This window comes from Benincasa hispida, chromosome 12 (assembly GCF_009727055.1).
Source record: "Benincasa hispida cultivar B227 chromosome 12, ASM972705v1, whole genome shotgun sequence".
Lineage (NCBI taxonomy): Eukaryota > Viridiplantae > Streptophyta > Magnoliopsida > Cucurbitales > Cucurbitaceae > Benincasa > Benincasa hispida.
This window is the reverse complement of record NC_052360.1, coordinates 65,948,921-65,973,389: the sequence shown is the minus strand read 5'-3', so window position 1 is coordinate 65,973,389 and position 24,469 is coordinate 65,948,921. Positions and strand designations below refer to the sequence as shown.

Here is a 24,469-nt window from a genome sequence, read left to right as displayed (position 1 = left end):
AATTTCTTGAGTTTTCTATAATTAAATTGTGAGTGTTCTTCAATTCTATGTTTTTCTTTGAATCTCGATGAATTTAGATTTGGATTTGTGTGTTAGATTGACAACCCTATCAGTTAAATTTGAGCTCGTGTATTTCCTCATACTTCGTCTATGCTTGATTTTACCTTGTAGCAATGGTTGAACATGTATGCTTGAGATTTATAGGTTGTCCTTGAATTTTGGCATTGTATGTTTAATCTAGATTCGAAGAATAAATTGGTTATTTGAAAAAGGCTTTTCTTAACATTTAATTGACACGATTGAATCCTCATTCTTAATGCATATGTTTTTCTAATTCTATATGATCGCTAAGAACCCAGTAGAATTAAGAGAATATAGTTTAATTAGGGTATGGTATTTCTGACCTTAATTAATAATTAGGTCAGTTGATTGATTTTGATTTAATTGATTGTCGGACTTTGTAGAGATTAGTTAAGTTGAATCAATTTAGTAGTTGTGCATGCATAGAATGGAACGTTTGTTTAATTATCGATATTCATGATAGAAATTGCATAAGAAACTCTCTCTTGCGGTAGAAATTAGATAGAGCCCTATCCTACATTACATTTACCCCTTTTATTTCAATTTCACGCATTTATCTCTTCCATACCAAATCCCCCCATTCACCGCTCTAGTTAAGGAAATTAACTTAACGAAACTAATCGTGCTTCCCTGCGGATCGACTCGGACTTACCATTGTTTCACATTTTAGTAGTAATAGGAGTAGTACGGTTTTTATAAATTTTCTTTTGAATTGGTAGTCCTTTTCGAAAATTAAACGACATCGAAAAGACTACTGTCAATGTACATAATGTTGAGATATAGAGAGAAAATACAATAAACTAAGGCATCTGTATACCCTTGACATGTAATTTACCAACGACATAAATTAGTTCACAAAATACAAAATGCACCAAATGTTCAAAAATTTCATATCGTGTAGTTGAGCTGTCATCTTTGATTCCTTTGTCCTGTTAAAGTATCATTTCCTTCACTTACATAAATATATCAAATATATATAAGTATGTGATTATGTGCACCAATAATATGGATTTAAGTAAGTAAAGAAATTATTTAATAAATGATAACACCAATGTTGAAGATGCAAGAAAAAATCCAACCCTTCTCTATGATCTGGAAAAGCAACAAAAATTGAAGGACAATAGCCCCATGCATGTTGATACCTGCCACTAAGCACACCTTTAACAACTCAAATAAATCTCCAAATGAGGAAAGAACACTCTGAAAACACATTGGCTAAATATAACAAATAGAAGAAATTTCCAAGGTTTGGCTTGCTCTCAATTCATTTTTGCTGCAAAATCATCATCTTGTTTTTCAAAATCCCATGTCCAAATCTATGATCTCATTTTAATATATGAAATTCATTTAAGTTTAGAAAAAATAAGGAAGAAAACATCTAATACTATATAAAAAAAACATACAACTAGAAAGAAAAATGATCTAAGATCGCAGTCAAAAGACTTTTTGGGTCATCGAAAGCAATAATGTTATGATCATCTCCCATGTTTGGAAGGTGGGGTTCATTTTCAACATCTTCGGATCCTTCTGCAAGGCTCGAAAAATCCTCAAAAAGACCATGAGTGTTGGCCAGAGTCTCGGATGATTGAGAAAAAATTGTTCGCGGTCGGATCTCTTTTCATGCCTCTATACGCGAGTGGCAAGGTATTCTCAATGTACGATAGGTCAATCCAAATGCGAAAATAGCCATTTTTAGAGCTGTTGGTCCCATTCAAGGAAGATGAGAGGAATGCATACATAGTTGGCTGGTTATTTGTCTTTTCCATTCCTACTGCTACTGAAGGTGCCCGGAATTCATGGATTCTCTGGTAGAAGGGAGTCGAGATGGAATTCTTTGGTGGGCTGACTTAAAAGAAACCCCCAATTGAAATTGCAGTAGGAATAGCTACTTGTTTCATGGCATTAATTTGAGCTTTAGATCCTGAATCTCCATAAATGGGTATGACCGGTTAAGGTGACCTACGTTCTTTAGCTTGCGGTTGAAAAAAAAAAGTGCCCCATCATGGTGAACCTCTCCTTGTGGTCGGGATGAGGTAGATGTCTCCCCCATCCTCAAATAAGGTATTTTCATCGTCAGACCAGTCCTAACGGGAAAGAGAACTTTCTCACTTATTGGCCTAGATTTTGAAGAAGTTACACAATAAAATGAAAAACATAGCAATGAAATACCTCATTCTTTGATATGTCAAGGAAACAGGAATAGTGTCATTTTGGAAACAATATGCAAGAGATCATTAAACAACACTAAAGTCGAATTAATATTCATAAAAGGCATGCATTTTATACTATAACATTATAATGATATTAATAATCATTTCAAACAAATTTCACTTATGCTACATGTGTATAAACTGCATCCAAGATTATAGTGGACAAAGACAAATTCTTGGTCATATTCAAAAATAAAAAGACAAATTCTTGGTCATTACTTTCTACACATAATATCATGAGAAAGAATAGAGAAGTTTGAAACCACTCAGTTCGCATCCCAAATGTAAAAATAAAGAGGGAGAGAGGAAAAAGAAAACTTTTGAATAAGAAACAAACCTTTCATTAATTCATAAAGGATAGAAAGAGTTTAGCAAGAAAAAGTATAATTAATGTATGACTAGCTTGCTTTAGTTTCTACCAAATTTCACAGTCAGTAGGTAAAAGTTCCCAACAAAATTGACTATTGTAAGCTAATTTTTCACCCTAAAGAACATAGCAAGATTCCAAGTTCCCAACAAGGTCATAGTAGAGCCAACCTTCCTATGATAGGAAATTTGATAAAGATATAAAATAGTGCAACTACAATATTCAACAAGAAAAGAAGAAAGTTCAAGTGAAGTGTGTTGTGCATAAAAGGACCTCAAAGAAGAAGACATATGCTACAATGTTGAATTGGTGTTTGGCCTTGTACACTAGGATCCTGTGGAGTTTGTGGTATAATATGATCTTGAGTATCTCTTTTTCCACCTAAAAGAATAAATAACTGGGTACAAACAATTAATGGAAGTGTTATCAAATGTAAGCATAAAGGAGTTGATGAGTTCACCTTCTAACAAAAGTTGGCTTTCTTTTCTATGATCTCTATCATCTACAAAATATGAAAATGGAACATGATAAACTCAATGCAACCACGCCATAAAACACACCATGGAGAAATCAATTTTGAACAAAACCATAATAACTTACATGAAAAATAATATATAAACTCATTCTGCATTCTTTTGAAGAATGGATGTCTTTATGACTTGTCCTTTGATGAAAAATACCTCATTTCATGATCTTCTAACTCGTTTGTAATTATTCATGGGTATCTTGTCCTTCCTTTCTAATGAGGTAGAAGTAGATTAATGAATTGACCTTATAATGCGAGGGAAAGAAATGTTCAAGTTTCAATCTCAAATAGAGACCAATCAAAGTTTCCATACTACAATTTGAATAGTCTAAGTGAAAGTCATCTTATGAGATAAACAATAATTCAGCAAACAATAAAGGAATTTGAAGCTTAAGGCATTTCAATTCAACTTTATCTACATTAGAAATCTTTGAAAATGTGTTTGTTTATGTTATAGCAATATGATTATGAATCAACAATATTAAATTTTCTCTCAAATAAAAGAGGCAGTGAAGTAATGAAGTTGTTTTAGTGCTAGCTTCTCATCAACGATGAATGATTCCTTCGAGAGAACACTAAGTTGCTTTAATGAATATGGATGCACTAAATCTCCTGAAATTTGTCAAAATTATTGTCAAAAACAAGAAATTTGCAAATTGACAATCAAATATAACATATAACCTATAGTTTTAATGTTGTATCACATACAATATAAACTATAGTTTCTTTTTTCTATTATATGACATTTAATATAAATCATATTTATATTAAATTTAACAATTATGAATATCATTCATAGAAAATATATTTGAATCTCATTCAAATATTTATTTCCTCCCATTAAGTTATAACATATCAAATATATTATGACAATTAATTGAAACAATTTAATTAAATCATAATTAAATCCCTCTATTTATTGAACAATTCAAAATAATCCAAAAACTGATTCTCAACTAAATCCTATTGAGCTACCAAGGGGACCTCATGGACCTATAGCTTGAAGCTCCAATAGTACATGAATAATTAATTACTCTTTAATTACATTATTCACCATCCGTTAACTGTAGGGCACTCCACTAAAGACCGACAGTTGCACTCTTCGTACTATAGATATATTTCTGTGTCCATTGGATATAACCAATCAATAGTACGATGACCCTTCACAAATTGCTCGTAAGTACAGCTGGGCCAAATTTACCATTTTTCCCTTGTAGTTACATCTAACTCCTTAAGTACCACTGATCTCTTTAATGAACAATAGATCATAGTCCTACTATGACTAAACCCCTCTCGGTCCAGGAGAGGGTGTGGCATCACATTGTTCAAGACCCGGAATCAGCCCTTAAGGGAGCAATTTATCTACTTACCCCTGCCTCGGGGAAGGAGTGAATTACATCTTATATAGCTGTGTTCCCAGCTCCCCAATCAGACGAAAACCCAAATGGTAGGCTTCTTGAGTCGGCGATCTAGCCACTATCATCCATACAAATCAAAGGACAGCCCTCATAGGCAGGAGTTCATAACTCACTCAGGACTCAGGTCATGTTACCTATGGTCATCCTGGTGAAATGTAAGTCTCTATTATGAACGGTGTTATATAATGAGACTAAACATTTCGTGGTTTGGTCTTATACAAAATCCTTTATATAGAATATCCCTGCTTACATATCTAATACATGAATGATCAGAATCAGATCATTTGTAGCACTTTACAATAATTGTAGTACCTACAAAGCGAACCATACTCGTAGTATCACCAGGATAAGGTACTCAGCCTTATCTATCTACTATAGATCATTTAAGTTATCACTCAAATATGATCTACCTGTATGTCTCTACATACATGTTTAAGTTACAAAGATAACCTTGGATGTTAGTTTATTGGTTTGTGGTTAATGCAACTAAAATATCACATATTTTATAGACAATGAATAAAATATCAAATATTTTATTATTAAATATATAAAGAGTTTGTTCAACAATGTTTACAAACTATAGGCCTTCAATAATGTTTACAAACTATAGGACCCTATGAAATTTAGGGCATCAACCTCAACAGTTTACGCTACTTCAGGATTTGGAGATGTCCAGCTCATGTGCTCATGACAAATCCCAAAAAGTTGGAATCTCGTTCGAGAGTATGCCTATTTGTAGGCTACCCTAAGGAAATTAGAGGTGGTATTTCTTTGATCCAAATGAAGTGTTTGTATTGAAAAATGCTACCTTCTTGGAAGAAGACCACATGAGGAACCACAAACCATGAAGAAAAATAGTTTTAAGTTAGATTTCTAATGATACTATTGAGACTTCAACAAGAGTTGTTGAAGTTCATCTAGTCAAGCTAATCCATCTCAAGAATTGAGATTGCCTCAACGTAGTGGGAGAGTTGTGAACCCAACTGTTCGCTACATGGGTTAATAAAAGCCCAAGACATCATATCTGATGATGAGGTTGAGGATACATTATCTTACATACAAGCAATGGAAAATATTGATGATGATGAATGGATTAAAGCCATGAATTAGAAAATGGAGTCAATGTACTTCAATTTTGTCTGGGAGCTTATAAATCAACCTGATGGGGTAGAACCTATAGGTTGCAAGTGGATCTACAAGAGAAAAAGGGATGTAGATGGAAAGGTATACACCTTTAAAGCTAAACTAGTGGCAAAGGGTTATACCTAGGTTGAGAGAGTAGACTATAAAGAAAATTTCTCAGCTATTGTCGTATTAAAGTCTATTCGAATTCTCTTATCTATAGCCACATATTATGACTAGGATATATGGCAAATGGATGTCAATACTGCATTTTTTAATGGTAATCTTTAAGAGATCATTGAATTAGAAGGATTCATTGAACAAGGTCAAGAGCAAGGTTTGCAAGCTTAATCGATCCATTTAAGGACGGAAACAAGCAACTAGATCTTAGAATATAAGATTTGATACCGTGATCAAATCTTATGGCTTTGATCTAAATGTTGATGAGACTTGTGTTTACAAGAAAACCATCAACAGCTTAGTAGCTTCTTTATGCTTATGTGGATGATATCCTACTCGTTGATAATGATGTAGGCTTTCTGACGAATGTAAGGAAATGGCTAGTCGTCCAATTCCAAATGAAAGATTTGGGTAAGGTGCAGTTTATTCTAGGGATCCAGATCATCAGGGATCGTAAGAATGAAACGTTGGTATTGTCAGGCATTGTATATTGACAAGATGCTTGTCAGATATTCGATGCACAATTCCAAGAAGGCTTTATTACCTTTCAGGCATGGAATCGTTTAGTGTAAGGAATAGTGTCCTAAATCGAGTGTCCTATTCATTTTCAGATCTTGAATAATGAGGCCTCTATTGGAGTTAATGTCCTAAATCGATTGTATCTTGTAGTTTGTAAAGACAAAATATATATCTAATAAAATAAGAAGTATTTTATTAATGCTTAGATTGCATTAATTCAATCCAATAAACTAAGATCCAAAGTAATTTTTTGAAACTTATGATAGAGTAAACCAACATGCAGCAAAAGAAATCAAAATCAATAAGCACTCTAAATACACTTAATTTGAGTTTAAAACCATACATTTGAAACAAAATTTCAGAAGAGAGTTTCAATGAGTATAAGACCTTTGAAGATTCTCTTCAATCACAGCTCCTCTACTCAAATTGGTTCTCCAAAACGCCAAAGGACTACCATAAAGGTATTCTTTACTATCCTCTAATTTAGATTGTGTGGTGGAAACGTAGATTGAGCTTAATTTGATGAAGGGAAGAGGAGGGTTAGAGAGGAGTAACAGATTTCTGTACTTCAGCTTGCATGAGTGTTCAAGTCTAATCAAATCAGATTAATTTAAGCAAGTTAATCATGCAAGCATCTTAACCTCAGCCTAAAGACATCTCAAGCTACTGAATATAAGTGGGCTAGATGTTTCAGTTGGGTGAAAACACCCCAATTAGAAAGGAAATGTTGGATAAGTCTACTCAAAGTGAAATTTTCCATGTTAAAATCAATTTTTTTTAATTTAATTTTAATTTTCATTAAATTAAAAATTAAATCTAATCTAATTTTTTATTTTCAAAAATTGAATATGTTTTATTTAAATAATTAATCAAACAATTTTAATTAATTAAATAAATAATAATTTAATATCAATTATTAAATTAATCAAACACCTAATTCACACATGAATCTATTTATATAAATCAATATTTAAATATTACAATCTCTCCGATTCCGTTTAATTTAAACCAAATTAAACATTTTAATTATATCAAATATAATTAATCAAATCCTTATTTGATTTTGAACAATTCAAATTAAAAACCCTAATTTCAAAATTGAACATTTTAATTTGGCACAATACGTTAATCCAAGATATATTTTACGAGCTACTAAAACGATCTTATAGACGTGCAGATCATGAGTTCCAATGATTTGAGATTCATTTGTTAAATTCTTTAGACCAAATTAATCAATATTCATTAACTACCGAGACACACCACTATAGCTCGATAGTTTCATTCTCCTCACTGTAGACATATTTTTCATAATTAGTAAGTCAATCATTCACAGGTCATTCATATGTACAGCTAGGTCAAAATTACCATTTTACCCTTGTAAATACATCTTGCTCCTTGAGCTCCCACTGGTCCTCTATTGAATAATTGGTTTATGGTCCAGCTTATAAACCATGCCCTTCTCGATCACGAGAGGGCGGGGTCCCATTGTTCAAGACCAGGAATCAATGCTTAAGAGAACAACCTATCTGCTAACCCTAAGTCAGGTAGGAGTGAATTTCATCTTGTAGAACTATGACCTCAGCTATCTATCCAGTCTTATCCTTAAAATGGGAGGCTTCTTGAGTAGTGTTGTTGACTACTCTCACCTATGCAAATCAAAGGATAATCTTGAATAAACAGGAGTTCATAGTTAGCTTAGGATTAAGATCGAGTTACCCTAGGTCAGTGAGTTTGAAATAGTCAGTTTTAACAGTAACAGTCGTTATAAAGAAAAGATGACTATTTTGAGGTCTAGTCTTATGCAAACTCATTGCATAGGATGCTCTCATTCACATGTCTACGCATGAATGATTTTGGGATCACATCATTTGTATCAGTATACAAAATGGGCCACATCCAATAGTGTCACCTGGATGAGGTACCCAATCTCATCCATATACTTATACACCCTTTTGGCTATATACTAAAATTTGATCCTCTTTTATGTCGCCACATAAAGTTAAAGTATTCATATTTATAGCCATGGATTCGTTTATTGGATTTTTATAACAGAATGCAATATCAATAACAATTTATTGAATAAAATACTCAATAATATTTTTATTGAAAAATAGAATATGTTAACAATTTTTGTAGACTGCGAGTTTAGGACAAAAGATTATGACTATGAATATGTTGACAGTATTTACTTTTGTCCATTTCCGTATATTATGACTATAAAATATGGAAAATGGATATCAAGACAGCCTTTTTGAATGGTCATCTTGATGAAAGTATTTTCATGTCTCAACCAAAAGGGTTCACTGAACAGGGTCAATAACAAAAGATTTGTAAGCCTAAAAGGTCCATTTATGGATTAAAACAAGTATCTAGATCCTGGAATATAAGGTTTGATACTGCGATCAAATCTTATGGCTTTGAATAGAATATTGACGAACCTTGTGTTTGCAAGAAGGTAGTCAACAAAATTGTAGCTTTCCTGGTTCTTTATGTTGATGATATCTTGCTCATTGAGAATGAGACAAGTTTCCTTGCTGGCGTGAAGAGATAACTATCATCGCAATTCCAAATGAAAGATTTAGGAGATACTCAGTACGTTCTTGAGATCCAAATTGTTCGAAATCGCAAAAACAGAATCCTAACACTATCTCAAGCATCTTATATTGTCAAGATGTTGTCAAGGTATAAAATGAAAAATTCCAAAAAGGGTATGTTACCTTTTAGACATGAAATTCATTTGTCAAAGGAGCAGTGTCCTAGGATGCCTCAAGAAGTTGAGGAAATGAAAAGAATTACATATGCATTTGCAGTTGGGAGTCTGAGCTATGTTATGTACACGTCCTGACATATGCTTTGCAGTTGGAACTGTCAGAAGGTTCTAGTCTAACCCTGGACACAGTCATTAGATTATTGTTAAAGATATCCTCAAGTATGTTCCGAGAACAAGAGACTATATGCTCGTGTATGGGCCTAAGGATTTGATCCTTACGGGATACACCAGTTTTGATTTTCAGACTGATGTAGATTCTTCAAACAGAGTTGTATCGTTGACTCCACGATGGAAGCTAAATATGTAGTTGCATGTGAAGCAACTAAAGAAGTAGTGTGGCTATGCAAGTTCCTGACAGATTTGGAAGTAGTTCCAAATATGCATCTGCCTATCACTCTATATTGCGATAACAGTGGAGCAGTTGTCAATTCAAAGGAACCGAGAAGTCACAAACTCGAAAAACATATAGAAAGAAAGTACCATCTTATCAGGGAGATAGTACACCAAGGAGACTTGATAGTAACGAAGATAGCCTCAGAAGATAATCTTGTTGATCCATTTACGAAGGCCCTCTCGGCTAAAGTGTTCGAGGGACACCTGATCGGACTAGGACTACGAGCTTCACAATCTAGGGCAAGTGGGAGAATATCAAAGGTATATAGATGCCCTAGTTTATTGTACTTACTCTCTATTTTCTCAACACTATAAACATTATATATTTGTATATATTTCTAACTCACCAGAATATTGGTCCAAGTGGGAGAATGTTGGGAATGTCCTAAAACTCGCAGTTTGTAAATGTTGAAAATATATTCTATTTATCAACAAAAGTATTATTGAGTATTTCATTCAATAAATTGTTATTGGTATTGCATTATGTTACAAAAATCCAATAAACGAATCTTGACTATATTATGAATACTTTAACTTTATATGGAGACATAAACTGGATCAAGTTTTAGTATATAGCCAAAATGGTTTATAAGTATATGGATGAGATTGGGTACCTCATCCTAGTGACACTATTGGATGTAGCCCACTTTGTATAATGATACAAATGATGTGATCCCAAAATCATTCATATGGAGACATGTGAGTGGAAGCATCCTATGCAATGAGTTTGCATAAAAATCGGGCCTCGAAATAGTCACTTTTCTTTATAACGACTGTTTATTGTTAAAATTAACTTTTTCAAATTTGATGACCAAGGGTAACTCAATCTTAATCCTAAGCTAACTATAAACTTCTGTTTATTCGGGATTACCTTTGATCTACATAAGTGAGTGTAGTCCAATAGCACTGCTCAATAAGCCTCCCATTTTGGAGATAAGACCGGATAAATAGCTAGGGACATAATCCTGCAAGATGGAATTCACTCCTACCCAATTTAGGATTAGCAGATAGGTTGTTCTCTTAAGTACTGATTCCTGGTCTTGAACAACGGGGCTCCACCTTCTCATGATCGAGAGGGTCATGGTTTATTAGTTGGACTATAAATCAATTGTTCAATAGAAGATCATTAGGAGCTTAAGGAGCAAGATATATTTATAGGGGTAAAACAATAATTTTGACCTAGTTGTAAATACGAACAACCGGTGAAAGATTGACTTACTGATTATGGTTAAAGTGGATAGAAATATATCTACAATGAGGTGAATGCAACTATCGAGCTATACTAGTGTGTCTCGGTAGTTGACGAATATTGATTAATTCGATCTAAAAAGTTTAGCCAATTAATCTTAAATCGTTGGAGCTCATAATCTGTAGGTTCATAAGGTCTCTCTACTAGTTCGTAAAATTATATCTTGGATTAGTAAATTGAGCAGATTTGAAATGTTCAAATTCGAAATTAGAGTTTTGAATTTGAAGTGTTCAAATTCAATTTAGGGTTTGATTAATTATATTCGATACAATTAAACGTTTAATTTATCGAAATTAAACTAAATTGGAGAGTTCGAAAATATTTAAATAATGATTTAAATATTTGATGAGGTGAAATATAAAATTTAATATGATATTAAATTAAATTAATTAAATTAGTTTAATTAATTATCCAATTTAATAAAATTCGATTTTGAAATTCGTGTTCAAAATTGTCAATTTGATTAATTGAAATTTTGGATTTTTTGAAAATTCAAAATTATAAAACTTAATATTAAATTGAATTTGAAAATCAATTTTTATATAAATTGAGCTTTATTTAATTTAATCAAATGTCATTTTAAAATTTGATTAAAATTAGAAAGTGGAAAAATCCAAATTTGGATTTTTCCACGTATTGATCCACCTGGCATCATCTTTGCAAATCTCAATTGCATGGTCATGCACAATAAATTGAAGTAATTGACTTCAATTTGACTCTAATGCAAGTTGAAAAGTTGGAGAAATTCTGGTCTTTCTTCTCACAAAAACCCTCTCCCTTCTCAACCCAATTCACCAATGATTTCACCTCTCAATCCAAGTTAGAGAATACTAGAGAAGATCTTTGTGGTGGTTTACTGTGAATTTAAAGGTATAATTCGTAGGGAGAAGCAAGAATTTCAGTGGTTCATCAAAGGTATTGGTTCTCAGAAATACTTCTTTTGAAAAAAATTATTGCATATTTTAAAACTCAAATTAAGTGTAATTAGAGTGGTTATTGATTTTGTTTTCTTCCACTGCATGTTAATTTACTTTATCATATATTACAAGGAGAAGATGTGAAAGAAAAGGTCTTCGAGACGAATTTGCTTGTATGAGACACCGTTGTTTCCACCAGCCTCCCGATCAATCTTAGGCTACAACATAAAAGAGGAGACATTGCAAGTTTATGATCATTAATATGCTTCAACATGGTTTAAATGCAAAATAATGTGACTCACTTCAGCAGATAGCTAGAGAGAAAGAGATGACTTTTTTTAACAAGAAATGAAACTTTACATTAAGTGAATGGAAAGAAAAAGTTGAAAAAAAAACTAAATAAAAGAAACCAAAGTTGATAAATCTCTTATCAGAGTGCCATGGCTTTTTAAATTTATGGTCAGGGTTGAAAAATTCAAAATTTTCACCATCCAAACCAAATTTGTAAGCCCATTCATTAGTTGATAAATCTCTTATGGTTTCTCCATTAGCAATTAATTCGACTGGACCATGAACTCCTACCTCAGCATTCTCAAACCGTGCTCCATAATTCTGCATTTTGATTAAATTCATATATCAAAAGGGGTATTTTTGGCCAAGCAGTGATAGTGGATTTAATAGGCATGGGAAAAGGGCATGTTTGGGTTAATAGAAAAAGTATTGGAATTGGCCCAGCTATCTTGCTACGAAAAAGTTTACCTTTCGAGCTAACAACCCACCCAAAAATTGTGAACAGCATCACTCAATCCACCTTGAACGGATCTGACCCAGAATTCAAAGATTTGAACAGATTTGAGTTAAGACCGATAGATCTGACAAATGCGTCGAACCTGGCAAACGGAGATAAATCACCAGACCGACAACCAGATCGGAAGACCCAAAAGTAGATCGAAAAACCGAAGAGCATATTAGACCCATGTTGACGACCCAATGGCGAACGACCTACACGCAAACAGCGAGGCGCGGCAAACAAACTACACATGAATGGCAAACGAACTACACATGAATGGCGAACGACCTACACGTGAATGACAAACAGATGCAGACCGATGAGCAGAGGTTGGATCTATAGCAAAGTTACATGATTGACGAAAAATGAAGGCCGGATCTGCACCTACGATCAACGGACCACAACAAACTCCACCCAGATCCGTGAAGGACAACGAGGATTTGGAAGGTGAAGTCGAAAATCGAAGGCAACAAAGAAAGATTTAGAGGAGAGAAGTAAGAAAGGAAAGAGAAGAAAATTATTAGAAAAATGAAAGAGAGAGAGGATATTTTACTAAAAAAATAGATGGGGATCTTCAATGTCAGTTAAAACCGAACTTTAATGTCAGTTTAAAATCGATGTTAAGGATCAACTTAAAAAAAAAAAAAAAAAAAAAAAAAAAAAAACCAACACTATACATCCGTTTTTAGTTTTTCCAACCGACATAAAAGACCAAATTTCTTGTAGTGATATTATATCTAAAAATGAGGACCCTGAACCAAAGTTTATTGAAGAACATAGACATAGAAAAGATTGGCTTCAATGGAAAGAAGCAATGGGGAATATAAATGGGTATTTGTGAGTAAATGAAATAAAAATAATGAGGTCACAAGGTTTTTCACAAAGACCTGGTATTGTATTCTCAGATACAATTACACTAAGATATTTAATTGGTCTGACTATGTATGAAAATCTAGATAAGCATCTTATGGATGTAGTCACAACATATTTATATGGATCTCTTGATAATGATATTTACATGAGAATCCCATAAAGATTTTAGGTGCCTGAAAAATATACATCAAATTCCCGAAAATTGTATTCAATAAAGTTAAAGAGATCACTATATAGATTGAAAAAATCAGGACGGATATGGTACAATCACTTGAGTGAATATTTATTGAAAGAATGATATCAAAATAATCCAATATGTCCATGTGTTTTTATAAAGAAATCACAATAAGGATTTGCTATTATAATTGTATATATTGATGACTTAAATATAATTGGAACTTTTGAAGAATTTTCAAAGGAAATAGAGTATCTTAAATAAAGAACTTGAGATGAAAGATCTTGTAAAAACAAAATTTTGCCTTGGTTTGCAAATTAGGCATTTAACAGATGAAATATTTATTCATCAGTCAACTTATACAAGAAAAAATTTGAAAAAATTTTATATGCACAAAGCACATCCATTAAATATTTCAATAGAAGTCCATTCATTAAATATAAAAAAAGATATATATTGACCTTAAGACGATAATGGAGAACTTATTAGTCCTGAAGTACCATATGTTAATCCAATTGGTACACTTATATATCTTGCTAATAATACAAGACCAGATATTGCATTTTCAGTAAATTTATTAGGTAGATATAATTCTTCTTCGAGATATTGGAACGGAATTAGCATGTACTCCATTATCTCCGAAGAACAAACGATATGGATTTGATTTATTCAAATAAATCAAATTTTGACCTGGTTGATTATGCGGATTATGGATATTTATCTGATTCACACAAAGCTAGATTTCAAACAAGTTATCTGTTTACATGTGGAGGAACTGCTATATCATGGCAATCGATGAAATAGACCATAATGGCCACTTCCTCAAATCATGCTGAAATTCTTGCAATTCACGAGACTAGTAGAGAATGGTTATGGCTAAGATCAATGACTCGGCACATTCATGAAACATGTAGCTTGTCTTCTAATAAAAATCTTCCAACAATATTATATGAAGACAACACAATTTGCATAGCTCAAATCAAAGGAGGACATATTAAAGGAGATAGAACAAAACATATTTCACAGAAACTTTTCTACACTCATGATCTTGAAGAAAATGGCGACATCGCTGTACAACAAATTTGGTCGAATGATAACCTGGCAGACTTATTTACAAAGTCATTACCAACTACAACTTTTGAAAAATTGGTACACAACATTGGAATGCGACGAACTCAGAGATCTTAAGTGATGTTTTCATAAGGGGGAGTAAATATACTGTATTCTTTTAGGAGTATATATTATATGAAATATGTACTCTTTTACTTCATTATGGTTTTTTCCCATTGGGTTTTTTCTAGTAAAATTTGAGACATATTTCATATATATATGGTCATCTAAGGGGAGTATTATAAATATTATAAAAAAAATAGATGTTCATTGCTTAGTGTCTAAAAGTCATGTGTCAATCTTCATTATGTTCATGTGCCTTGTAGTTTTTATGCTTGGTGTCCATGTAAGACCACATCCTACTTGCCAATTTGTAGTGATATTTTGTGGATCTTAAAATCGTATACATTAGTGAGAAATTCACTTCAAATTTCCACTAAATTTTCATAATTTTAAATTATTTTATAGTTTTAATTATTTTATTATATTATATATTATGTTTATTTATTATTATTATTATATTATATTTTTTTCATATCCGTCTCCGTTGTATTTCTCAATTTCACAACATTCTTTTTATTTTTAAAAATTTGACTTAATTTTTTAAAAGGTAGAAATATACATTATGTGACAAACTAATTAATAGGTAAAAAAAGAAATACAAGAACTAAAAACCTAATATTTCTGAAATGGGCCCTACAAGATTAAACATGAAGATAAACAAATGTTTTCCATAGAATTTTTTTTTTATAAAAGGTCTCATACTCAAGTGTCAAAACTTCAAATTTTTTGTAACATAAATACCCTAACAGATTTATCAACATATATATATATATATGATATTTTCAAATGAAAACATCACAAGCTATATTTGGTTAGAGTATTAAAAAAATAGGTTAAATTGTAAATTTGGCACATATAATTTAGAGAAGTAAAAATTTAACCCCAAATTTAATAATTAAAATTTAAATCTTTATAGTTTGATCAAACCGATCTCATAAATAGTCCGAATAATATGAATATTTATGAGGACCTTATCCGATAATAGAAACTATTCATCAAATTTTATAAAGTTATTTGTCTAAATTCTAACTTTTGTGAGAAATCTCGAGACTTCATATATATGGGGCAATCAATTTATCCGATAGACTAAGTAGGGCATCTCTGAAATCGTTATCCAAAATAAAAGGTCTTATTTCTATTATTAGATGAGAAGGTTGATTATTGAAAGAAAAAAACAAAATAAATATCTTTTCCATGACAAAAAAAAAAAAATATGGCAAAGCAAAAGAAAAGTTGTCAAGTATTTTCAAAGGAAAAAAACAATCATGTCGATGTTATTTAAAAAAGATAAATACGAGAAAAATCAAAAGATATATATATTTCCTTCCTCTCTCGTTCCCTCTCCATTGTCAAATCTTTGGAAAGAACTTAAAAAAATTAATTAATTAATTAATTTTAGAAAGAAAAAAAAAAGAGGAGCGAGAGGGAGACATAAGAAAGAGGAAGGAACACTACTAGAAAAATCATATTTCTTGACGTTTGCAATTCTAATTACTTAACATTTTTATTTAAAAAAAGTCAATTAATTGGTAATTTTAAAGAAAAATGTCAAGAAAATGACAAAAAATAGGCGGAGGGTTGGGGTTTTTCCGGATTTTTTATAGTTCTTTCCAAAGATTTGGCAATGGAGAGAAATTCCGGTCTTAAACAGTCAATTTTTCCTAGTATAGTCGTCATTGGATTACCATTCCATTATTAGGGCCTTGAAGTGGAAGAAGCCGCTGCTGACTAAGCAAATGAAGAGAGAAGTATTAAGCTTACACAACTATATAAAAGGATCTTAGAAGGTGCACAGTCGAAACACAGACCCAAACACACTAATCCCCTGATTCTAAGATTAGATATCAATTAGTTCAATCTGTCAGAAAGAGAGCAGTGGATGAACTATCCCAATCTCTATCTTGAGTACAGAGAAACGTTAGGTTGTTGCTAGGTGCTTTCTAAGTCACACTTGGTTACATCGACCTCGAGGGAGGGAAGGAGAGAGAACAAGAGAGGAGAGAAAAGGAGAAATAAGAAAGATGAGGAAAAATATTAAAAATATATTTTTCTTTTTCATGTCATCTTGCCATGTAAGCCATCTTATAAATTTTCTATTTAAATTTAATGAATATATTATAGAGAGACTTTTTAAACATATTCTTAAAAATTCAACGACTAATATAGCTAATTTGAAACATGAGAGACCAAATACACCTATTCTTCAAAATTCAGGGACTAAAAAGGTATTTTTCTTATATTTTATTAAAATAAAAAGAAAGTCTCCTTATTCAAAGTTCATAATTTCCCTTCGTCGCCTTGCGTCGACAGTTGGGGGAAATACTTCTGCATAAATTTTTCCGAAAATTTCTCCTAGATTGTCACTTCGACGGGTTCAAAAGAGTTCACCCATTGCTTAGTATCATCCCTTAGAGAATATGGAAACAAGGATGGTCTTATTGTTCCAAGCGTGATTCCATGAATCACAAATGAGTTACACATTTCTAGGAAGTGTTTCAAATGTCCATGAGGATCTTCTATGCAAGAACCACCAAACTGCCCAGCAGTTTGCAACATTTGCTACATAACAAATTTCATTTCGAATCTGGTTCCGTCATGAGTTGGATATATAAATTCCGGACGAGAAATCATATAGGATGGGTGAGGCGTATTCATCCATTGGTTGTGTGCTATTATTCGCCATAAGGATGAGATTGGTGGTAGCATTTGCCAATTGTTGAGCCAAATTCTAGTTGTTCTAGTTGTCTTTGCCTTTATCTTTGTCTTTTATTATATTTGTTTCTTTGACGAAAGGTTCTCTCAATCTCCGGATCAAATATGGGCTCAGAAGTTCCTTCTTTGCTCATAAAAAGTTTACAAACTCAAGCTCAGCCTGTAATACTCCAATGATTGAAAGTCCTACAAAAAAAAAAGTTCAATAAACCAAATCAAAATTAGTTACGTTACCTAAATCCCTGGCAACAGCCAAAAACTTGTTGCTTTTACGACTGGATACGTTGATTATGTTGTAAAGTGATGTAATTAGGATAAGATTCAATGATTCATGCATAAATTTAGTCCTAGTTAAGTACAAGTTTTCTTAAAAAGAACCCCAAGTATAAATCCAACTCAAGTTTCTTGGTAAGTCCAGGGTCAAACGCAAGGGATTTAGTAAGAACTAATGTGAAATGGCTAAGTGAAAATCTTCGGGCCGTTTGATAATATTCTCATTTCATGTTCCTTGTTTTTTTGCTTCCTGTTTCTTATTTCTTATTTCTTGTTTCTTAAGAACTAGAAACAAAAATATGTTTGATAACTACTTTTGTTTCTTGTTTCTAAAAAAATAGAAGCATAAACTTATTTGGTAACGATTTTTTGCTTTTTAATTTATTGCATCTTTCCCTTACTTTTTCCTTTATTTTATAGTTTAAATATAATTTAATTAATGAAAAATAAAAAAAATATATAACACACATTAAAATATACAAAATAATTATATAAACATTTACATTATCAAGTACAAATAAGTCTCCACGTAAAATTAACAACAATAATACAATTATTTATATCTTTCATATGTTGCTCCGTTTTGATTTACAATATCATTTCTCACATAAATTATTTTTCTTAAATGATGTCGACTCAAATCCAATTCAATTATATTATTAAGTAAATATTGTGGTTGTAAAATATTACACAAAAGCTAAACGAATGTTTTAGCAAACACAAATTATATTGTAAAATTCTAACCCGTTTCAATGTACTAAAAATAAAAGATAAAAAATAAAAATATTATACCAACATGTATATTGTAAAATTTGAAATTAAAAATTCAAAAAAAATATTTAAATATGTCTATTTGAAATTAAAATACTATATAAATATAAATATTAGAAAATTTGAAATTAAAAGTTAAACTAATATATAAGTATTTCAAAATTAAGAAATAAAAGAAATATTTTCAAAAAGTAAAGAAGAAAAAGAGAAGAGAAAAAGAAATATTAATAAAAAAGTAAAAAGAAAAATGAAAGAAAAAAGAACTATTAAAAAATAAAAAGAAAAAGAAAACACAAGGGATTTGAACCCACAGTGAAGAAGGAGCTATAAATACAGTGCAAGTACCAATGCAACCAAAGGTCTTCTTGACAAATTTTGGTTGTTTATCAAATTTGGCCCATTTTAAAAAATGTCTTTTGAAATTTAGAAATAAAAAATAGGAATGAATATGAAACAAATCATTTTTTTCTTAATGATAAATAGAAATAAGAAACGAAAACGTTATTAAATAGACTGTTCGTAACCGCATTAATTTTAATAATATCAAGTTTTAGACAAATTTAAATTACATCCATACAAAAAGTTAACCATTGAATAACTTCATTAAAGCTTACTCGATTATGACAAAATTAGTAGCATTTCAATATTATTTTGCATCGAAACTTTACCAATTTTGTAGTATACATAAAAATTATGATTGTTTTTAAATAAAGAAAAATGAATTAACTTATTTACAATTATAGCAAAATGTCATAATCTATCAGTAATGACTGTGATAGACTATGACATTTTGCTATATTTAAAAATATGTTAAACTAGAAAATTTTCCCAAAAATTTATAATTTGTTGAAAAAAATAAATACTAACACCATTTTTAGGCCAAGGAAAACATATGGCTTCCATTTTTGAATTTTTTACAAGGCCACGTGCTTGAAAATCATGACCGCAAAAGAGCCACCTTCCAAAAAGAAAAATTGCACAAACTCCAAATCAAATCCGTCATAGCAAATGTCACAAAATATCGTAAAAATCGTCATAGCAAATGTCATTCCTAACACTTGCAAATCTTCATCAATAATTCTTATAAAAAGGAAACTCACCCATTTTAGAGTTCTTATCATATCAACATGAAGACCACAACACCCCATCCCCACCGTGTCCTATTAGTAACATATTGCGCTCAAGGGCACATCAACCCTACCCTCCAATTCGCCAGGCGCCTCACCCGCCACGGCGACGTCCACGTCACCTTCCTCACCTCTCTCTCCGCCTACCGCCGCATTGGCCAAACCCCGACTCTCCCCCATCTCTCGTTCACCTCCTTCTCCGATGGCTACGACGACGGTTTCAAACCTGGTGACGACGTCAATCGTTTCATGTCAGAGCTCGAGCGTTGCGGTTCTGAAGCTTTGAAGAATATAATCGAGGAAAGTAGAAACAAAGGCCAACCCTTCACTTGTATTGTGTATTCCATACTCCTTCCTTGGGTGGCTACAGTGGCACGTTCCCTCGACATTCCGTCTGTTCTTCTTTGGATTCAACCGGCAGTCGTTTTCGCTTTGTATTACTATTACAACAATGGATATTACGACGAAATTCAAAGAATTATTTCTAGTGATGATCCTAATTCCATGAGTATTAAATTACCTGGGCTTCCATTGTTGAGTGCTCGTGACCTTCCATCATTTTTTGGGAGTTCAGATGTTTACGATTTTGCACTCCCAATATTTAGGAGGCAATTTGAATTACTAGAGGAAGAGAGCAATCCAAAGGTTTTAATCAACACGTTTGAGGAATTGGAGAAGGATGCAGTGAGAGCGATTAAGAAATTTCATTTGATGCCTATTGGGCCATTGATTCCATCCGCTTTTCTTGACGGACATGACCCATCAGAAGTCTCATCTGGATGTGATCTATTCCGATCTACTAGCAGGTGTGATTTATCGTCCAATTACAATTCAACTCAAAAGCTTAAGTTGACAGAAAATGATAAAAATTTACCCATTAAATCTTGTTTAAAATTTTTTTATTTTTTATTTTTAGTTTTTAAAATTTTAGACTTATAAACACTACTTTAGACTATGTTAAAAAAATAAACATATATAAATTTCTTTAACCTACAACAAAAACGAAATCGTTATTAAACGGAATTTAATTTTTTCAAAACAAGCTTTATGTTAAAATGAAATGCATAATTTGGAAATGTTGATTTTTATTTATGAACTTTCAAATTTGAAATAACAGTTATATCGACTGGTTGAATTCAAAACCTAAAGCATCCGTCATTTACGTATCATCGGGAAGCATTTCGACATTATCAAAGCAACAGAAAGAGGAGATAGCAAGAGGATTATTAAGCACAAAGCGACCATTTTTATGGGTTATCCGAGACATTGAAGAAGAAAAAGAAGATGCATTAAGCTTTAAAGAGAAACTAGAAACTCAAGGCAAGATAGTTTCATGGTGTTCCCAACTTGAGGTTCTATCAAGCCCAGCCACAGGCTGCTTTCTCACACACTGTGGTTGGAATTCTTGTTTGGAGAGTCTGGCTTGCGGCATTCCGACCGTGACGCTTCCACAATGGACCGATCAAGCGACCAATGCCAAGATTGTCCAGGACTTGTCGGAGACCGGAGTGAGGTTAAAGGTGGCGGAGGACGGCGTGGTTAAGGGAGAGGAGATAGAGAGGTGTTTGGAGTTGGTGATGGGAAATTCAGAGAAAGGGGAAGAAATAAGGAGGAATGCTATGAAATGGAAGAAGTTGGCTAGGGAAGCTACTAGTGAGGGTGGTTCATCATGTGCCAATTTAAAGGCTTTTGTGGATCAAGTTTGTTCTTAGATATTGATGATTTAAGGCCCTACCCATGCAAGAAAATTTCTTGTTTTAAAATAGTGTGGGGTTCGACTATATCTCAGATTTATTAATATTTACAAAGATAAATTTCTAGAGTGAATAAGGAGAATATAGTATTCAATGCACCCATTTTAACCATACAATCGAGAAATTAATTAAAAACGGATTTAAAAAGGAAAAATTATTTAGGTACATGTTGGCTCGACTGCATCTATTTTTGTGTAGTTCACGTAATTACCTAATGAAAATTTGTCATATTTTTTTAATAAAAATTTGATTTTTGTACTATGTAACCACAAAAAAGATTACAATATTGGATAAGAAACACTAGGCTGAGTTTGTCACATGAGAGATGCCACAAATTTTGGTTACACAATTTGGATGGGTATTGCTAAAACCATTGGTATAATTCATGATCCACTCAATCAAATATTTTTCATTTGGAAGTACTCTTCTTGATAACTGAAAACAATTAAAATAAAAAAAATAAAAAAAAATAAAAAAAGAAGAATATGGTGAATAGAACCATTAACAAGTGACCATTGTTTTATGTTGTCTATATATTAATTATTATTTATATTATTTTATCTAGTAAAGAAAATGTGAGAGTATGGAGACCTAAAATTTTTACACAATAAATATATATATATATATATATATATATTTGCTATATATATTTATGCATTAGCTATCTGATGTGCAATGGTTACGCGCAAGCAAATGCGGTCAAGTTATAATATATTAAAACGGTTTAAGAGGTTGAATATCGTCCTCATGGATCAACAAACAACTTTCACTTAACTATTTAGAACCGTATCGATTTTAGCTAGGAAATTGAAAAGACGAACGGCATGGTTTTTATTAAATAATAGTGAGAAAACAAGACAAAAATTGAAATTTCAAAATTAAAAATGTTCTAGGGTGTCAATTTTCATTACATACTTCATTTATTGAACAATATTTAGGTCAATCATGGAATTAAGCATACCGTTTGTCTAAGTATAGAAACTAAGTATTGAATCATTGTCTTTTGAAAACAATTCTTTCTCATGCGCGATCCTAAATGATAACTAACGTCGTGATATCGAGTTAAAATCCATGACATTAAACATTTTCCTCATCAACTTTTACTACTCCTCTAACTACATACGTAATAGGTTTAATAGCAATTTAATATTACAAGTCTAATCAAACATACAATCTACCAAATTGAACATACAATCTAACATTTATCGATGGCCAATCAAAGTCAATTTAAACAGTAACATTAAAAGATAATTAGCTATACAATTCTTTGAAATCTCTAAATATTAACTCAAATCCATATGTAAATCCAATAACACCCTAAAACAAAGAGTCTAGCCACTCATGGTTTTCGAGAATATATTTTTATACAAAATCGATAGCATTCAAGTAGAGAAAAATGAAGAATCAGAGAAAACCCCATCTAAAATGCTCCTCTTTTGGTAGAAATCGTCACTCTTCTCTCTGTTAGCACGTCGAGAAATTGAACGGTCTCCACAATCAATCGTCACTCACTATTCTTGGGCAAGAACTCTCTCTTTTTAGTCTCAAAATTATGTTTTAATGTCTCCCCTACCTTTTGATACATAGCAATTTTCCTCTCTTTTCTTCACTTCCTTTGGTCCCTTACTCGGTTTTGACTCATTTAAGTCTAATTCAGTCCTTTTTGGCTTATTTTGAGTGTAATTAGCTTCTCGATTATAAATCTTGGAAATCATTGCAAATATAATAAAAACATAAACAATCCTAAATCTAAGGCAAATAATCTACATTTTGTGTGTGCTTTACTATCAATCAAAATATAATTATTTGCATTACTCGTGACAATGAAAGAAACATTAGAAGTAAAAAAATTATAATTTTAAAATTTAAAGGGGAAAATAGTAAGGTTATGAACTCATCGTTTCAAATTGGGATTTCTACCTAAAAGTAAGGTTGGCAAAAATCCCTGCGGGGTCGGATCCCTGCCCCGATTGGGGTGGGTAATCCCCAATTTGACCGGAGATGGGGGTCAAACTGTGGATCCTAACCGAGTCCCCGCGAGGACGGGAAGAGTATCCTGCCCCGTCCCCATCCCTGATTAAATTTGTTATTATATATATACTGTCTCTTATACACATCTAGATGTGTATAAGAGACAGGTCTTGAACATTTCATTTTTTTACAAAAAATACCAATTAGTCTCCATATTTTCATTAATATCAGTGGTTATTTACAATTAGCCCTCACCTATGTTATATATATATACATATATTATCCTCTCTCCCCCATGCACATGCATATGGTCTCTCACTCATGCACATGCATATTCTCTCTCCCTCATGCATATATTCTCTCCCCCATGCTTCAAGGCCATTTCTTCCTCTTCCATCTTTTTTATCCTTCTGGTGATGTGAGTTACAAGCGAGAGATGGATGGCATGGGGCGATTTGGCGATGGGGCGAGTACGGTACGGCAAGAACGACAATGGCATACTCGAAGCGGACGAATGACAATGATGGTTTTAGAGCAAATGAACGGCGAAGACGGATTCGGAGTAGATGAACGATGATCCCAATTCAAATTTTAGTTTTTTTTTCCTATTTTTTATATATTCTATATGTACTTATTTATTTATTTATTTCTCTTTCCTCCATGCATACTCTCTCTCCCTTATGCATATTATCTCTACCCCATGCATACTTTCTCTCTCCCATGTATATTCTCTCTCCCCCACGCATGCATACTTTCTCTCTACCCCAGGCATATATTCTCTCTCCCCAGCAATATATTTCTTATATTCTCTTCCCCATAATTCACACCAATATCTTCCTCTTCCCTCTCTTTTCTCCTTTCCCCTTCCTCTCTTTTCTCCTTCCGGCGATGTGAGTTACAGGAGGTAGACGGGGCGAATTGATGGCCCGACACGAGATGACACGAACGACTTGGGACAAATGAATGGTGCAGATGGCATGGGGCCAATCGACAATGATGGGTTGAGCAGATTCGGTCGAAGGCACAGAAGGTGAGCAAATCCGATTGACGACGACAGGGAGATCCATGACGATCATGGCTGAAGAATAAGATATGAAG

General features: G+C 32.5%; 1 protein-coding gene and 1 long non-coding RNA gene across 2 annotated transcripts; one reads left to right on the top strand and one right to left on the bottom strand.

Annotated features, from left to right (window-relative positions):
- Positions 1–11,689: 11,689 nt before the first annotated feature.
- LOC120068342 lies at positions 11,690–13,049 on the bottom strand. The gene is made up of 3 exons (XR_005479172.1): positions 12,512–13,049; positions 12,335–12,364; positions 11,690–11,970 (listed from the first exon to the last, which is right to left on the bottom strand). It is a non-coding gene; the product is annotated as an uncharacterized LOC120068342 (long non-coding RNA).
- Positions 13,050–19,629: 6,580 nt separating this feature from the next.
- Positions 19,630–21,498, top strand: LOC120068340 (phloretin 4'-O-glucosyltransferase-like). The gene is made up of 2 exons (XM_039020078.1): positions 19,630–20,452; positions 20,764–21,498. The coding sequence occupies exons 1-2, from the start codon at positions 19,647–19,649 to the stop codon at positions 21,356–21,358; spliced, it is 1,401 nt and encodes a 466-aa protein (XP_038876006.1). The 5' UTR covers positions 19,630–19,646; the 3' UTR covers positions 21,359–21,498.
- The last annotated feature ends 2,971 nt before the right edge of the window (positions 21,499–24,469 follow it).

Excerpts from the sequence above, each read along its gene's own strand:
- LOC120068340 (XM_039020078.1), top strand. The coding sequence starts at position 19,647 with ATGAAGACCACAACACCCCATCCCCACCGTGTCCTATTAGTAACATAT. Across the intron at positions 20,453-20,763 it reads CTATTCCGATCTACTAGCAG|TTATATCGACTGGTTGAATT; the intron begins GTGTGATTTATC and ends TTGAAATAACAG.